This window comes from Erpetoichthys calabaricus, chromosome 7, assembly GCF_900747795.2.
Source record: "Erpetoichthys calabaricus chromosome 7, fErpCal1.3, whole genome shotgun sequence".
Classification (NCBI taxonomy): Eukaryota; Metazoa; Chordata; class Cladistia; order Polypteriformes; family Polypteridae; genus Erpetoichthys; species Erpetoichthys calabaricus.
In genome coordinates this window covers 31,625,810-31,643,746 of record NC_041400.2, presented here as the reverse complement: position 1 = coordinate 31,643,746, position 17,937 = coordinate 31,625,810, and the positions used below count along the sequence as shown (strand labels likewise).

General features: G+C 43.2%; 1 protein-coding gene across 1 annotated transcript in view; it reads right to left on the bottom strand.

Annotated features, from left to right (window-relative positions):
- Window positions 1-12,371: 12,371 nt before the first annotated feature.
- Window positions 12,372-17,937, bottom strand: part of LOC114654359 (sema domain, immunoglobulin domain (Ig), transmembrane domain (TM) and short cytoplasmic domain, (semaphorin) 4D) — a 123,080-nt gene continuing 117,514 nt past the window's right edge. Inside the window, exons 16-17 of the mRNA XM_028804860.2 lie at window positions 14,942-14,988; window positions 12,372-14,468 (exon numbers count right to left, since the gene is read on the bottom strand). Coding sequence (XP_028660693.1) covers window positions 13,531-14,468; window positions 14,942-14,988 — 985 coding nt within the window. The 3' untranslated portion in view covers window positions 12,372-13,530. The remainder of the gene's footprint in view (window positions 14,469-14,941; window positions 14,989-17,937) is intronic.

The window sequence follows — 17,937 nt, the reverse complement described above, 5'->3', positions numbered from 1 at the left end:
TGTGCCTACGCCAAGTTCCACACACTTCCCGTTTATAAATCCCAATGAACGTGAAGTTTAACGCATATGGATGTGCCTACAGCTCCACCCCGACTCCTCACAGAATTTTGCATAATTTAATATGTAAATCAATATAAATATCGCCTTCCGTTCAGTGTTTGGTTAAAAAACAATGGAAAAGGCATTTGAAACAAAGAAGAATTTCAGTGAATGCGAAGTGGAGGCAAGGAAAAATGTACTATTTGTTGATTTAAGCAGTGGTATAAGCAACAAAAGCATGGTGGAGACACCTAAAAGTTTAAGTTCAGAAAGTTGCACCGCGTCCAAAAGAGAAAAAGAAGTGGTCAGATATCACAGTCAACATGAAAAGGCAAGTTGCAGTCCACCGTCTGTTTATTCTGTTTCAGACAATATTACAAAAACTGACACCCATGTGATGCTCAGGCAGTGATGATTCTGCTGTGCTGAGTACATCTTCGGGTGCTGGCTGAGCACACACCTCTGCCTTGAAAACCACTGGGAGGCCATCTGGCTGTGTGCTGACGGACGCTGTTCAGGAGTCACAAAATGCAATACTGGATGCTGTAAGAGATGTGGTCAATGAACTAAAGAATATAAGGAATGTACTATGTGATATTGACCACAAATTAAATGAATTGGTTCAAAAATAAATGCTGCTTCTGATTACCTGTTTTTACATTAAGTTAATTATATTCAAATGAAGTTGTAACACTATCCGATTTGACTGATCATTTGGTGGCTCAGGTTCATCATACTGCATCGCTTCAAGCTATGGGCAAGCCACGATTATGTGGAACATTATGTAGCACGCTTGCACACTGCAACACATGTTCTGTGCACTATAGAGCAGTACATTAATAGAGTGGAAATGCTTTCTATTTACATAAGCAAATTAATCCTCTGAAGGTGCCTTTACAGTGTAGCGTCAGCACCACAACGGATCGATTCCCTGCTCTTTATCCTTATTAAAAGGAAAACTGCACTAGTTGGAAAAAGCACTGGCGATTGTACAGAGCTGGCATTTTTATAAGTTCTCCAGCTATAGATGATGTAATACCTGCTCATTCTTTTGGTGATTCCTCCCTGGCTGATATAACTTGTCCAGTGCTGTTGGAATAGCAATGTGCGTGCAGCTGACCGCTCCGATTACATTTGGAAAACAGGATGTTGCTGCGAATTTCGCTTTGCAGCTTTGCAGTTCAACCAGTGTAAGAATATCTTATACTAGCCGACGCCTGCCGTAGCATATGGCGGTGTAATAACAACCCCAAAAATATGTTGTTGTAGAATGTCTAAGTAATTCCTGCAGCTTAATCCAAAAGACTTGTACTACAACATCAGGTCTGTGCTCCAGTCTTTAGGTATCCGACAGTGCATGTAGAATTTCCGGCCAAGCAGGATTAGATTAGATTGATAGATACTTTATTAATCCCAAGGGGAAATTCACATACTCCAGCAGCAGCATACTGATAAAGAAAATATTAAATTAAAGAGTGATAACAATGCAGGCATACAGACAACTTTGAATAATGTTAACGTTTACCCCCCTGGGTGGAAATGGAGTCGCATAATGTGGGGGAAGAACGATCTCCTCAGTCTGTCAGTGGAGCAGGACAGTGACGGCAGTCTGTCACTGAAGCTGCTCTTCTGTCTGGAGATGATACTGTTCAGTAGATGCAGTGGATTCTCCATGATTGATAGGAACCTGCTCAGCGCCTGTCGCTCTGCCACGGATGTCAAACTGTCCAACTCCATGCCTACAATAGAGCCTGCCTTCCTCACCAGATTGTCCAGGCGTGAGGCGTCTCTCTTCTTTATGCTGCCTCCCCAGCACACCACCATGTAGAAGAGGGAGCTCTCCACAACCGTCTGATAGAACATCTGCAGCATCTTATTGCAGATGTTGAAGGACGCCAGCCTTCTAAGGACGTATAGTTGGCTCTGTCCTTTCTTACACAGAGCATCAGTATTGGCAGTCCAGGCCAATTTATCATCCAGCTGCACTCCCAGGTATTTATAGGTCTGCACCCTCTGCACACAGTCACCTCTGATGATCACGGGGTCCATGAGGGGCCTGGGCCTCCTAAAATCCACCACCAGCTCCTTGGTTTTTCTGGTGTTCAGGTGTAGGTGGTTTGAGTCGCACCATTTAACAAAGTCCTTGATTAGGTTTCTATACTCCTCCTCCTGCCCACTCCTGATGCAGCCCACGATAGCAGCGTCGTCAGCAAACCTTTGCACGTGGCAGGACTCCGAGTTATATTGGAAGTCCGATGTATATAGGCTGAACAGGACTGGAGAAAGTACAGTCCCCTGTGGCGCTCCTGTGTTGCTGACCACAATGTCAGACCTGCAGTTCCCGAGACGCACATACTGAGGTCTGTCTGTAAGATAGTCCACGATCCATGCTACCAGGTAAGAATCTACTCCCATCTCTGTCAGCTTGTCCCTAAGGAGCAGAGGTTGGATGGTGTTGAAGGCGCTAGAGAAGTCCAGAAACATAATTCTTACAGCACCACTACCTCTGCCCAAGTGGGAGAGCGATCGGTGTAGCATATAGATGATGGCATCCTCCACTCCCACCTTCTCCTATGAAATTACATGATTACATGTGAAAGTGATAAATAAATTGGGCTTTCCCGAATTTACGTACTATGGCCATGGCATCCTGATAGTTTTGTTGCATGTATCTTGGACTTACTGGAAATGTGGACAGTAATATGATCATTTTACCTACACATACGTTGTTATTTTCAGCATTTGTTTGCAGTGCGTCTGATAGACCTTTGTATTGTTCCACGTGCAGATCTTGTTGATGTAATCCGAGATAGTTGAGACGCGCGCCCTCTGTTTTAACATACGCATCTACAACATACTGTTGGAATAGTTTGCTGCTGGAGTGCAAAATACTAAATGTATTCCTCATTGCTAATCTGTACGCATAAAATTGGCATTGAGTAAGCGTTATTCGCTTAGCGGTTCTTTTATCTGGAACATGTTGTAAATCTTTGTGCCAGCCAATGTCTCTGTAAGGGAATAAAAGGGGGTAAACCATAGGATCTCAAATTAATTTTGAGCGTGGAAATCGGTTTACAGGAATGGCCTATGGGATAGATGCAAATGTCCCTTTCGGCAGGCGGTTCGCCATCTTCTCCAACGAAAATCGCTGCAACATCAGTGTGACATGTCGGGGAATTGTATCGTCATAAATCCTGCCTAGGGTTTTCCTTGAAAACCATTCGTACAGATGCTGTTGGATTGGACTGAGCGATTTCATGCATGGGTTTGTATGATTTAGCGAAGGGGTTGATGGTTCCGAGCATGGAATCTAGCTGGAGAAGTACATTTTTGCTGCATGCAGAGTTTGCTTTATTTTGTAAGCGCACTTCAGTAGCGTGCACTGTGTCAAAAACATACAACTGTCCATATCCTGGAGAGGTAGAAGTGTTAGCGTATAGTGGAGAGATTTGGTGATAAATTTGCCCGTGTATTTTAAAACAGTATGGTCCGTGGCCAGGAAATTGAGTTATCTGTGCACCCATGGAAGCAAACGCTAGAGAAGAGTTGTATTCTAGAATGTGTTCACGATAATTTTTAGCTTCTGATGTTTGCTGTGTAAGAAGCTGTTGTAAAGACACAGGTGGCTCCCACAAAGGTGGTAAAGCTACTCTACCGTTGTGGCAGCACCTCGAGTACTTGTTGGATGTATTACACTCAGCAGGCCAGTATAGTGCATGACAGTGTTTGCACTGCTGGTCTGGAGTCCCAATGAAGCGTGGGGAAGGGTTTGGAAGAGGACGAATACGAATCAAGAAATGCAGTGTCAGCTGCGTGTGGGCGAGACCGGGTTTGAAGTGGAAGCAGGACGAACCAGAAGAGAAATATATATAAGAGATATCTGGATGACAAGCAGATAATACCAATCTATACAGCTGGCATGGTGCGACTCAGTAATGCTTGTGAAAGAACCGATCGGTCAGCAAGTTCACGTTGAAAAGCTCTTGTGGTTAAAAACCAGACAGTGGACAGAACTTGCAAAGGAGCAGGTAGAGCACAATTCCTCAAAGTCTGCCATTGTAAAGCCGGCGCCAGTTCAGCACACAGCTCCATGAGGATAGCTGTTGAAAATCAAAATCGACTTAGAAGCCAGTCAACATCGTCATCTACAAATATGCACTCTCTTCTAATTCTTCCATTTGAAATGTCTTCTAACAACACTAAAGCAGCTATGGTAGTTACAATAGTTTGGCTTCCGTGCACCATTATATTGTTACAGAATGATTACAATCAAGTGAATTAAATTTGTAAACAATCGATCCATCCATCCATCCATCAATCAATCCATCCTCTTCCGCTTATCCGAGATTGGGTCGCGGGGACAGCAGCTTGAGCAGAGATGCCCAGACTTCCCTCTCCCCGGCCACTTCTTCTAGATTTTCCGGGGGAATCCCAAGGCATTCCCAGGCCAGCCGAGAGACATAGTCCATCCGGCATGTCCTGGGTCTTCCCCGGGGCCTCCTCCCGGTTAGACGTGCCCGGAACACCTCACCAGGGAGGCGTCCAGGAGGAATCCTGATCAGATGCCCAAGCCACCTCATCTGACTGCTCTCGATGCGGAGGAGCAGCGGCTCTACTCTGAGCTCCTCCCGGATGACTGAGCTTCTCACCCTATCTTTAAGGGAAAGCCCAGACACCTTGCGGAGGAAACTCATTTCAGCCACTTGTATTCGCAATCTCGTTCTTTCGGTCACTACCCATAACTCATGATCATAGGTGAGGGTAGGAGCATAGATCGACTGGTAAATTCAGAGCTTTGCCTTACGGCTCAGCTCCTTTTTCACCACGACAGACCGATGCAGAGCCCTCATCACTCCTGATGCCGCACCGATCCGCCTATCAATCTTACGCTCCATTCTTCCCTCACTCGTGAACAAGATCCCAAGATACTTGAACTCCTCCACTTGAGGCAGGATCTCGCTCCCAACCCTGAGAGGGCACTCCACCTTTTTCCGGCTGAGGACCATGGTCTCGGATTTGGACGTGCTGAATCCCATCCCAGCCACTTCACACTCAGCTGCGAACCGAAAAAAAAAAGCTGAAGATCATGGCTTGATGAAGCAAACAGGACAACATCATCTGCAAAAAGCAGTGACCCAATCCTGAGTCCACCAAACTGGACCCCCTCAACGCCTAGAAATTCTGTCCATAAAAGTTATGAACAGAATCAGAGACAAAGGACAGCCCTGGCGGAGTCCAACTCTCACTGGAAACGGGTTTGACTTACTGCCGGCAATGCGGACCAAGCTCTGACACTGATCGTACAGAGACCGAATAGCCCTTATCAGGGGGTCCAGTACCCCATACTCTCGGAGTATCCCCCACAGGTTTCCCCGAGGGACACGGTCAAACGCCTTTTCCAAGTCCACAAAACACATGTAGACTGGTTGGGCAAACTCCCATGCACCCTCCAGGACACTGCTAAGGGTGCAGAGCTTGTCTACTGTTCCGCGACCAGGACGAAAACCACACTGTTCCTCCTGAATCCGAGGTTCGACTATCTGGCGGACCCTCCTCTCCAGGACCCCCAAATAGACTTTTCCAGGGAGGCTGAGGAGTGTGATCCCTCTGTAGTTGGAACACACCTTCCGTTCCCCCTTCTTAAAGAGGGGGACCACCACCCCGGTCTGCCAATCCAGAGGCACTGTCCCTGCAATATTGCAGAGGCGTGTCAACCAAGACAGTCCAACATACAGAGCCTTGAGGAACTCTGGGCGTATCTCATCCACCCCCGGGGCCCTGCCACCAAGGAGTTTTTTGATCACCTCAGTGACCTCAGTCCCAGAGATGGAGGAGCCCACCTCCGAGTCCCCAGGCTCTGCTTCCTCATCGGAAGGCATGTTAGTGGGATTGAGGAGGTCTTCGAAGTACTCCCCACACCGACCCACAACGTCCTGAGTCGAGGTCAGCCACACACCATCCCCACCATATACAGTGTTGACACTGCACTGCTTCTCCCTCCTGAGATGCTGGATGGTGGACCAGAATCTCCTCAAAGCCATCCGAAAGTCGTTCTCCATGGTTTCCCAAAACTCCTCCCATGCCTAAGTTTTTGCCTCCGCAACCACCACAGCCGCATTCCGCTTGGCCTGCTGGTACCTATTAGCTGCCTCCAGAGTCCCACAGGACAAAAAAGAGTCCTGTAGGACTCCTTCTTCAGCTTGACGGCATCCCTCACCGCTGGTGTCCACCAACGGGTTCGGGGATTGCCGCCACGACAGGCACTAACCACCTTACGGCTACAGCTTTGGTCAGCCGCCTCAACAATAGAGGCATGGAACATGGCCCATTCGGTCTCAATGTCCCCCACCTCCCTCGGGATGTGGTCGAAGTTCTGCCGGAGGTGGGAGTTGAAACTACTTCTGACAGGGGACTCTATCAGACGTTCCCAGCAGACCCTCACAACACGTTTGGGCCTACCGGCATCCTCCCCCACCATCAAAGCCTACTCACCACCAGGTGGTGATCAGTTGACAGCTCCACCCCTCTCTTCACCCGAGTGTCCAAGACATGTGGCCGCAAGTCCAACGACACGACCACAAAGTCGATCATCGAACTGAGGCCTAGGGTGTCCTGGTGCCAAGTGCACATATGAACACCCCTATGCTTGAACATGGTGTTCGTTATGGACAATCCGTGACGAGCACAGAAGTCCTATAACAAAACACCACTTGGGTTCAGATCGGGGGGGCCATTCCTCCCAATCACGCCCTTCCAGGTCTCACTGTCATTGCCCACGTGAGCACTGAAGTCTCCCAGCAGAACGAGGAAGTCCCCAGAAGGTATGCCCTCCAGCACCCCCTCCAGGGACTCCAAAAAGGGCGGGTACTCCAAACTGCTGTTCGGTGCATACGCACAAACAACAGTTAGGACCCGTCCCCCCACCCAAAGGCGGAGGGAGGCTACCCTCTCATCCACCGGGGTAAACCCCAATGAACAGGCTCCAAGTCGGGGGACAATAAGTATGCCCACACTCGCTCGGCGCCTCTCACTGGGAGCAACTCCAGAGTGGTACAGTGTCCAGCCCCTCTCAAGGAGATTGGTTCCAGAGTCCAAGCTGTGCATCAAGGCGAGTCCGACTATATCTAGCTGGAACCTTGTAACGGCCGACCTTGCGCACTAGCTCAGGCTCCTTCCCCTTCAGAGACGTAACATTCCACATCCCAAGAGCCAGCTTCTGTAGCCAAGGATCGGACCGCCAAGGTCCCCGTCTTCGGCCACTACCCAACTCACACTGCACCCGACTTCCTTGGCCCCTCCCATAGGTGGTGAGCCCATGGGAAGGGGGACCCACGTTGCCTCTTCGGGCTGTGCCCGGCCGAGCCCCATGGGTGCAGGCCTGGCCACCAGGCGCTCGCCATCGAGCCCCACCTCCAGGCCTGGCTCCAGAGGGGGGGCCCCCGGTGAACCGCGTCCGGGCAAGGCAAAACGCTGTCCAAAGTTTTCATTCATAATAGAATGTTTGTTGAACCTCTCCTTGTCTAATCCCTCACCTAGGACCAGTTTGCCTTGGGTGGCCATACCAGGGGCATAAAGCCCCGGACAACAGAGCTCTGGAGGCGAGGCCAGGAGTGAAAATTCATTACACATAAGCTGCAAAGCCAAACCAGAAGGTTATTTGAAAAATGTGAAGGAATTCAACATCATCTATTGGTTTTACTGTGTTCTGTTGCAATTATGAGTACACATTATTTGGGTCAAGCAATAGCAGTGTGGGTGACTGCCATATTTCCGCAGGTGTTAGGGGATAAGAATGGACGCCTTCAATTGGTAGCAGTGCAGTGAGAGGGCATCTCCTTTGGTCAGTGGCACAGGTGATTGACGCTCAGGCCTGAAAACAAGTGTCTGCTCACGCCAAGCTAACAAGTCTCTATGCTTGGGGTAGCTGTCCACATACGGCACAATTAAAAGAAGCCTCCGTTTGCTTAAGGCAGCTGTCCACATGCAGATATAGCCGCACATGTGGATGTAGCAGAAAACATTTCTGTAAAATATTTAGTCTATTAAGCGCTTTAGTTACACTGCCTTTTGTCTCGCTTCTCAAAGTAAGACGAGCTCATTCAAGTATGAGGTCACTCCAGATAGCCCCTGACCTTCAGATGAAGTATGGGGTTTCTCTCTATGTAAGCTAGTACAGGATGATCGAATGTCCTATACATGGGCTTATTTATATTTGATTAACATGTTATCAGCTGTATGTTAAGTATTCTTTTGTATATTCATACACTATTGCTAGTGGATGGGATGTTCTGAAAGCGCCTTTTATTTCATATATATTGCTGAAGTCTGAGTGCTGAAGAAGAACCAGGATGAAAATGTTATTGTTCCCTACCATGGGGCAGTGGAATGCAGAGGCTAGAAGATGCCTGGGGCAAACTCCTTGATTGTATGCCCCTAAGGTGAGATGCTGTCAAAGTGAATGGTAAAGAAGGCATATGAATATGATAAACAAAGGCATATTAAATAAGCAATAAATAGCTTATTCAAATTAAATATTTATTTAAGTTTGTTTCCCTAAATTAGATCTCCTCCCTGAAAACACTTGTATTACTTCATTTTTTACATCATCTGTGAGGAATGCTTTTTCAATGCTGATTAAAGCCAGGTTGTTCAGATGCTCTTGTGACATGGAAGATCTCAGATGAGTTTTTATTAATTTCAGTTATGAAAATGATCTTTCACAACTTGTGACTGAAAATGCGATGGTAAGAAGTAATCTGTACGCAGTGCAAATCGTGGGAAAGACATCCCTTCCAAAGTGTACTAACCACTGGAGAGCATGCTTAGGATTAGGGGGAACTGTATTCCCCTAGCGCAAGGGTTTTGGCGTCCTTATGAAAGTATTTATACTAGAATTAGTATAGATTTTTTTAGTAATAATTTATTGTCTGTAGCCATAATTAAAAACAGTCAAATATTTTAATGTATAGTCCTCAGCATTTATAACAATGCCTGACTTTAGTGTGCTTATAAAGCTTGCATGTGAAAGGTCAAGAACCCCGACCGAACTCCGGTACATGCAAGAATTACAGCATAACCCAGATTTACTCTGGCTACACAGACTACATATTTCTCAGACTTACCTTACTGGACTAGCTAGAAAAAGAGATGAAATAAATGAGGTAAACTCAGTCTCAGAAAAACATTTCATTGCACCAAGGTTGGACAAATCACCCTTAACACGTTCACTGCACATACAGGACTGAGGGAGGGACAGGGAGCATTCCTAATAAAATCATGTAGACACTAAGGAGGAACATAAAAATCCAAAACCAATTTTTAATTATAAAACCAGCACAAACAGTACTTGGATTCACTGGACTGAGCTTAAACGCCACAATTTTATGCATTTTCAGGTTAAAGCCTCAGTAAAGTTTCTTACCTAAATTTCGAAATCCAGTAATGTCTATTCCATGGACGGTGTAATATACAAAGTGTCATAACCATTTGTTTCTGGTTGTTGTGGGATTTGAAGAGTTAAACATTTAAAGTGCTGGCTAGTACAGTAACCTTGGTTCACATATTGACTTTCTAACTCTGGTTTATTGTCAAATAAATGGCATGGCAACGTTAATCTGAAATAAATTAATGAATTAAAAGCCACACTCAAATAGACACAGTGAAGAATCTGAGTTGGTAAATAATTGTATGCCTTTTTGCAGCAAACCAAAATATAACCTGTTCCACATTTTAACAGCTTAATTGTAGATGTATGGAAAGCAAAAGCTAAATTTTAAACTGGAAAAAAACATTTTTATAAACCTTCCTTAAAACCACAAGGCCCTTGGATTTGTGGTCACTGCTATTATGTACTCACATTTATGCATGGATTCATACGCAACGAATAGAGGCACCAAGCTGGTTGAAATTGTCAGTGTTCACCTAAAACACTGAAGTGCATAAGTTATTAACTATTATTTTATTAAAATATTACTTTGTTGATTTTTATAATCTGTTAAGTAATGGATTGAAAATCTTTTAAAATATTAAGCTGACACAAATTGTAATTTTAACCAGGTTTTTATAACCAACAGTTGAGAAAGCTCTAATAATCTAACACTGCAGAGAAATAAATGCAGCAGCGTCTGTTTGCGCAAGTACGGCATTGACTTTTAATGTGTGATGTAACAGGCGATGTCTATTAGTTTTCTTTTCTGTGCTTATAAACTGCTCGTGCCGACTTTCACTAAAAGTCAAAAGAATTAGGCAGAAGAAAAGGTACTAGACATCCTCCGACTATAAATAGCCTCATCATTTGTTTTCTTGTGATTATTTTTCTTTCTGTGAGGCTGCAAATGATAAGGGGTGTATGATGTATGTGTTAACTTACGAAAAAAAAGAGACCTGCCTAATTCAATGGACACACACACCTTGGTCAGGTCAGTTGCAGTGTGTCTCAACAATAAATCTTGCTCAATCGTGATCAATGATTAACGTGTCTTTGATTTATTCTTCACATAGGTCATTTCATAAAGACCTCTACAGTTTAGTGTGAGAAGTGTGATTCAAAACTGCTAATCTCAGAACTGGGCTCAAACTGACTGTGGGAAAGTAAAAACACACCAGTGTAAAAAGGTAAGGTTGGGGAAAAAGAAACTTTCTGTTAAAATTTCCCTCTTTCCCTTCTTCTCCACATTGTTAAAATTAGCACAATATATCTTTAAAATAAACAGCCTTCTGTAATTCCAGCCAAGTACTGTTAACAATGAAGATACTTTTATGAGACATGTACACAAAATCATACATTATTTAGCACACCAAGTGGGCTCAATGTAATCATGACAGTTCGCTCCTAGAAAGTGGGCCCAAATTCAGCAAATAATGAAAGCCAAAAACTAAGTTGTACGGTGTCACGTAGCACATTACACATGAACTATTCAGCAGAGCTCAGAAAGCTGTTGAGACAACATATACCCAGCAAATAGAGCCTGTGGCACAGTGAATCATATAAATGATATTAAAGACACTAAACATTACCCGACAACATTTTTTTTGTTTTAATGAGCTGCAGAATACTCTCCAATCATATCTAAAGTGAGAATAAACTTTGAAAGTTCACTTACCAGTCGCTTGACAGAAGAGGTGGAATGCTCTGTGACCATACACACTCTGCATTTGTTCACTCAATAAAGGTGGTAACAATCGGGCTACTGAACTTTCTGCATTAGACCAAAGCTCAGCAGTGAAATGAGTGGATGAAAGAAAGTGACCAGTCCCAGCAGAAGAGATAGATGAAAAATCAGGAGAAAAGAAAGGGAAAGGAAAGTCTATGAGAAACAAAGATGTATATACCTAATTGTGCTCTGACGACAACAAAAGTGCTGTCGTGCAAGAATGTACATAGAGAACAAAACATGTCCCAGTTATAGGACTGATATGAATGACTGAATAAAGGAGGAAAGGATTAAATTCACAAAAAGAATATAGTTGAGGACTGCAGGAAAGGAGACTAATTTGGTTTTAAAACATTTCAAGAAAGTGCCTGTAGTTTACAGATGTTGTATCATATCATATCATATCATATATCATAATGAGGCCAGCTTTAATTCAAAAGACAGGAATTGTACTTTCATAGGAAATTAATATTTTCTTAATATTTGCCCAGCACCCAAGAAGAAACATTAATTCAATATTCTCTTTAACATTCATTCCATTGTTAATCATCAGGAATTATATATTTACGCATTTTACTTTTATTTAAGATTTTCTGTACATAACTTATAGAAAAATAAGATCAATACAATCACATTACTAAAGATTACTATAAAAGTATGCTTTCTTAATGTTAGTAGTACACCTTGTAATTTACTCCCGGCTTTTATAATAATAAAATTATGTGGTATGACCCCGGCTTTATAGCTGTGTATAGAGAAGTCTAACTCCAGTACTTTAAAAAGTTCTCCTGAAGTTGCCACTAATCCAGGGCAGATGTTCCTCCATGTTATTGTGTACAGAGACTATCAAAATAACCACAGATATGATAACATCCATTCCAAAAATGCTCTTCCTTCTGACGCAGCCATTTGCCAAGGTTTGTTACACCACTTGGTGGAAACTAGTTCCAGGTACTTTATTTGGCCATACTCAGTGTTCACAGGCTGCCAATGTCTTCAAGATGTTTTTGGCTCAGTATCAGCAATGTTGCCTGGAACATCCTCAAATCAACTTTTATGAATTTGTGGCTTCAGACCCAACATAATTAAAGTATAAAATGTCCAGTACAATGTGCATTTTCAAAGTGGCTGAAAACCTTAAGCACTATGCTCAAAGTTGGGGAGAAAAAACACAGTTCATCCCTGAGAATATTTAATAAAAAAGATATTTCACACTCAACCCACATGAAACAAAGCACTACATACATTGAGATGCACAACAACAAAGCTAATAGTTTACAAATATTAACATCAGATATTGTGTACTCCAATTTGGATAACATTAACATACTTACCAATTTGATAAACTAATTTTCCAATCTGGAATTTAAACTGATACAATAATAATCAATATTGCTGACTCTAATGCAGGTTGTAGAAGCCTCAGGTTATGAAATGCATTGTAATTTACAAATTTCTTGCTGTTAATAATGGTGCTTATACAAAGTCTCCACATCATTTCCCAATCTGCATATACTCTGGTGTTATAACCTAATAAAAGTAAAAACACACTCTAAAATGTAAAAATTTGTTGAAAATGTGATATAATGTATACAAATGGTCCACAATAGTGTGCACACCCTGTAAATCTGAATACAATAAATTAGGTCTCATATAACTGCAGGATAAGTGGAGTCCTCTTGCAGTCACTGTTTACCGCAAAAAAAAACCAAATATTCTTTTCAGATGATCACAATGACATTACACTCAAAGGAAAAGAGTGACTGAGTAAGATTTTGTTTTGCCCTAAATCTAAATTTGTCAAATGACTTGAAGGATGAGGTTCATCAACATTCCTTAAGTGAGCTTACTCCACTAAAACAGCAATGTCCAAACACTATCAAATATATGTGTTACCATAGCAAGTGTAAGGGGCAAGGAATAATTTTGTGGACATGCCAAAACAGAATTATGGTTGCAGTTCAAGCAAATGTTTCTTCTAAAATGTAAAATCACTGGGGTGTGCACAGTTACTTAAAACATTTTTATGGTTTCCTGAAAATTTTGTTAAATATGACAGTTATTCAGACTCTCATTTTATGTTTAATGATTTAAATATATTCAGCCAAACATATGCAAGTTTTGAAAGGATGTGTAGACTTTCCACAGAGACTAAATAGCTGATTAAAACATGATTTAGTAGAAGAAGAAAAAAAAAAAAACATGCTTTAGACAACTTCTCCATTGCCCCAAGATGAAATTTACAAATGTGATCTGAAGCAAAAGAGAATGCAACAAATATGAATGAAGGAAAAAAAGATCAAAAACAGCTCCATCAAGCAGGCAAGCGTAGCGTTTATCAGCAAGGAGCATCAGCATCAGCATATTCAATGGGCTGAGATTCACAAATTACATCAAATGGCTTCTCTACACTTAAGCCAGATTCTTCAGATTCTTCAGTTGCAGGGATTTTGCCATTGACATACTCTGGCTCAGTTTCATAGCCTGTGTCACGCAAACCCTTCTGCTGGTGCCCATTTGGGCTTTGTGTTTCAGTAAGCTCAGCCTTCTCCACCATTGGCTCCATCAAACCTGCTTCACAGGCCATGTACTCGGGCTGTGGTTGTTTTTTAGTTCCCAAAATGATAGATCTCAATTTTAGGCAAGGTAGTGGAAGATATTGCATGTGGCAATTATATACAAATAAAATCAGGAACAAAAAGAAGAACAGCAAGAAAAGATACAGGAGGGCATTGTTATTATTGAACTTTATAGGCTGAGCTGAAGGATCTTTGACATCAAGGTTAGAAATCTCTGAGCTGGCAGTAGAAAGCATCGAATGTGGGTCTGCTGTGGCACTTGAAGATAGGGTTAGTGTAAATTCAGTTTGAGCAGGTAATGTGGTGGAAGTAGTAAAGCTCTGAACTGCTGTAGTTAGTGTGAGCTCTGCTGTACTGGCATTACCTTCAGTTTTGATCTCAAGATTAGGAGTGGTAGATGTAGGAAGGACTGGTTCTCTGGGTAAACTTAAAATATATGCCGCCACCAACTGTTTAAAGTCACTGTTTTGAACTTGCTCCACTGAAAAACAACTATAGTTGCCCTGGTCATGCTCTGAGATATTAAAAATCAGTAGATCACTGTCTCCAACAATTTCATATTTGGGGGGATCAGGAGTCAGAGGTATGTCATTCTTCTTCCAAACTACATTGGCAAGGTTGGAATTCAGCTGGCACAATAGTCGGATGGCTGTGCCATGTTGTACAACAATAGCCTGGTACTTGACATCGTAGTTTACTGTAAAATGAAACAAATAAGAATCAATTGTATAGTAACTGCTACATCTGTAAATACGATCAGGCAAGATTTTGTGTCAGGTAAGTGAAGAAAAATAGTAAGTTTGTTTTTTTCTTAAAAAATGGTATTTGCTACAATAGTTTAGATTGGAGTAAACATTTTTTCTCTTCAGAAACAATTTATACTGTGTAGACAATGCTTACACATGTACAAGTTATCATTTATGAAATTGTTCAGCTTAAAATAAGCTGTAATTAAAAAATAATTTATTTACAAAGACTGGCACTTCATATACTTTACCTACTGCTATATGGTGTCATCTTGAAATTATTTCTAAGGAAAACATCAGTGTCCAGTGTGTACTCAGAAAAGATCAACATTCTGTGCTTATTCAATTTGCAATAGGTTTTAATTTACAATCCACAGATATCCAGTTTATACCAAAGGAAAAGTGTTTTAAAAGTACCACATACCTGATGGGCAGACACTGGCATCTCCATTTAACATCTGAAGCAGACCCCTATGAATAAAACACAGTTATAAATGTGGAATGTTCAATCACTTTTAAATGAGTTGGATAAACATTTACATGTCATGGTGAGTCATGGCGAATTCAGGTGCTGTGCCATTTGTTTATTGCAGAGAACCAGCTAAAACGTCTTATTTCAGAAGCCATTTTAATGCTGGATGGTTTTCACCTGATATGATCAGATGGGGTGAAAAAGGCAGAAGTGGGACTGGAAATGAATGAGAAATGGTGAAAGAAATGGCCCCATTACAATTAAAACTAAAATGTGTTAAGCACATGCAAATACTGACTGAATTTTTCCATGCTACTGCCTCAGTTATGTCATCCTGATTACTGTTTATTAAATCAGGAACATAAATGACTCACTTTGTTGCCAACAATCTAGTAATGAGTCATTCTGACCCTAGAATGCCTGTGACTTCAACCCAGGGAACATCACAAGGATGATAAGCATGTTCCATTTCTGATCACAACAAGCTGGTCCAAGCTAGGCCTTAAATTTGTGACACAATTGGGAAGGTCTCACCGTCTTACTGCCACTTACAAGCCGATTGACAGCAGCAGTACTCTGATTATCCTTGCCAGATGTTCTTATGTGTATTTTGATTTCTTTTTTTGTATTTGTATTATTCCTGATAATTATTCCTGTATGCATATCACTACAATTTGCACGGTCTGTATAACTGTATGTGACAAACAAGATTTAATTTGATTTGATAAAAGAATTGGACTTGCTTGATATGTTATAATAATGCCTCTCTCTCAATTTGTTTAACATGTAACAAATTGTTACATGTTAAAATTACTAGTTCTCTTTCAATGAAAATAATGATTCAATGTCTCCATGTTCTCTGACTTTGCAAAAGGTCAGGGGCTGCGAATCTCTGGATCCTGGTTCCAGCGCCCAGAACCGCATCGTTGGACTTGGTACTCCAATACTGGTGGTGTGGCAAAGGAGATCGATCACACCCTCATGGCCAGACGCTGGAGGCTCTTGCAAAATTGCAGGGTCTACAGAAGTGCCCAGTTTGTGAATTCTGACCACAGACTTGTTGTTGCTACTCTTAGGATCCAGCTTAGGTCCAGTAGGTTACCACCTACTAGGAAAATGAGCCTGGACTTGGCCAGACTCCACAATCAGGCTGTTTCTAATGAGTTTGCATGGAGTTTGTGTGAGGAACTTGCAGATTTGGGTACGACTGCCGATCCTAATGTGATGTGGGAGACCTTCCGTGACAAGACCCTGAAGGTTGCGTTGGTGTTACCGGTGTTCCTAGAAGGAGGGGTTTCATCTCGCAGGGCACACTGGATATCATCGAGAGGAGTCGCAGCGCATGACTCATTGGCAACTCTGGTCTGTACCGGGAACTGAGAAGGACGGCTGTGAGGGCTCTGAGGTCAGATAAGGAGGCAGTTGTCAGAAGAATCTGTGAGCAAGTAACACACCATCTGTGGTCTAGTGACCCACGTCCTGCTTACAGAGGAATCGAAGCATTACGCATATCCAAATCTGTTCCTTGGAGAGTCGCAGTCAGGGCGGTTGATGGAACAGTCCTTATGGATGACACTGCAGTTATGACTCACTGGGCTGGCTACTTTGAGCAGTTGTTCAAATCTGACCCTCCGGCTAGGACATTGGATATCTCTGGGTCCACGGTCCTTGAGGCTGATCTCTCAATTAGCTGTGAACCAGCCAATCTCACTGAGATTGCACAGGTGGTGAACCAACTGAGGGGAGGAAAGGCTGCAGGGATATGTGGTAATCGGGGTGAACTTCTCCAGGCTGGTGGTAAGGCTGTCCTCCTGGCATTGCAAGCAATCTGTGCTTCCATTTGGGAGACTGGCATCATCCCAACTGACTGGAAACGGGACTTGTCATTCCTATCTGGAAAGGGAAGGGAGATCACCTGGATTGCAGCAACTACAGGGGGATAACACTGCTCTCGGTGCCAGGTAAGGTTCTTGCTAGGGTCGTCCTCAATAGGATCCATGATCACTTGCTCACCTACCAGTGACTGGAACAGTCTGGTTTTACGCCTAAGAAGTCTACCATCGACTGCATCCTGGCACTGAGGGTTCTCATGGAGCGCAAACATGAATATTGGCAGAGTTTCTTTGCAGCCTTTGGCGACTTTCGCAAAGTGTTCAACTCAGTTGATCGAGCTGCCCTGTGGGACATCCTGAGGGTTCGCGGGATCCCCTTGAAGTTGCTGGATATGATGGTCGGCCTGTACACTGGTACTGTGAGTGCTGTGCAAAGTGGAGGCAGGACCTCTGAGTTTTTCCCTAGTTGATTCTGGGGTTCGTCAGGGGTGTGTTCTTGCTCCTACTCTGTTCAATGCTTGTACGGACTGGGTGTTGGGCAAGGTCATGTGGTCCAGCGGCTGTGGGGTATCTGTTGGTGAAGAAAGATTCATGGATCTTGACTTTGCTGATGATGCTGTGATTTTCACGGAGTCGATGGAGGCTCTGATCAGGGCGCTCGAGAGACTGAGTGAGGAGTCCGAGTGTCTGGGCTTGCGAGTGTCCTGGATAAAAACCAAGATCCAGGCCTTTAATGACTTCTTGGGCACAGCCATCAGCAGTGTGTCTGTTTGCGGAGAGAGTGTCGACCTTGTTGAGAGGTTTACTTACCTTGGCAGTGACATTCATGTCTCTGGTGACTCTTCTTATGAAGTCAGTAGATGGATTGGGAGAGCATGAGGGGTCATGAAGTCGCTGGAAAGGGGTGTGTAGCGTTCCCGATATCTATGCAAAAGGACAAAGGTCCAAGTCTTTAGAGTTCTGGTGCTTCCTGTCTTGCTATATAGTTGCGAGACATGGAAGCTATCCAGTGACCTGAGACGAAGACTGGACTCCTTTGGTACTGTGTCTCTTCAGAGAATCCTTGGGTACTGTTGGTTTGACTTTGTGTCAAATGAGCGGTTGCTCATGGAGTCC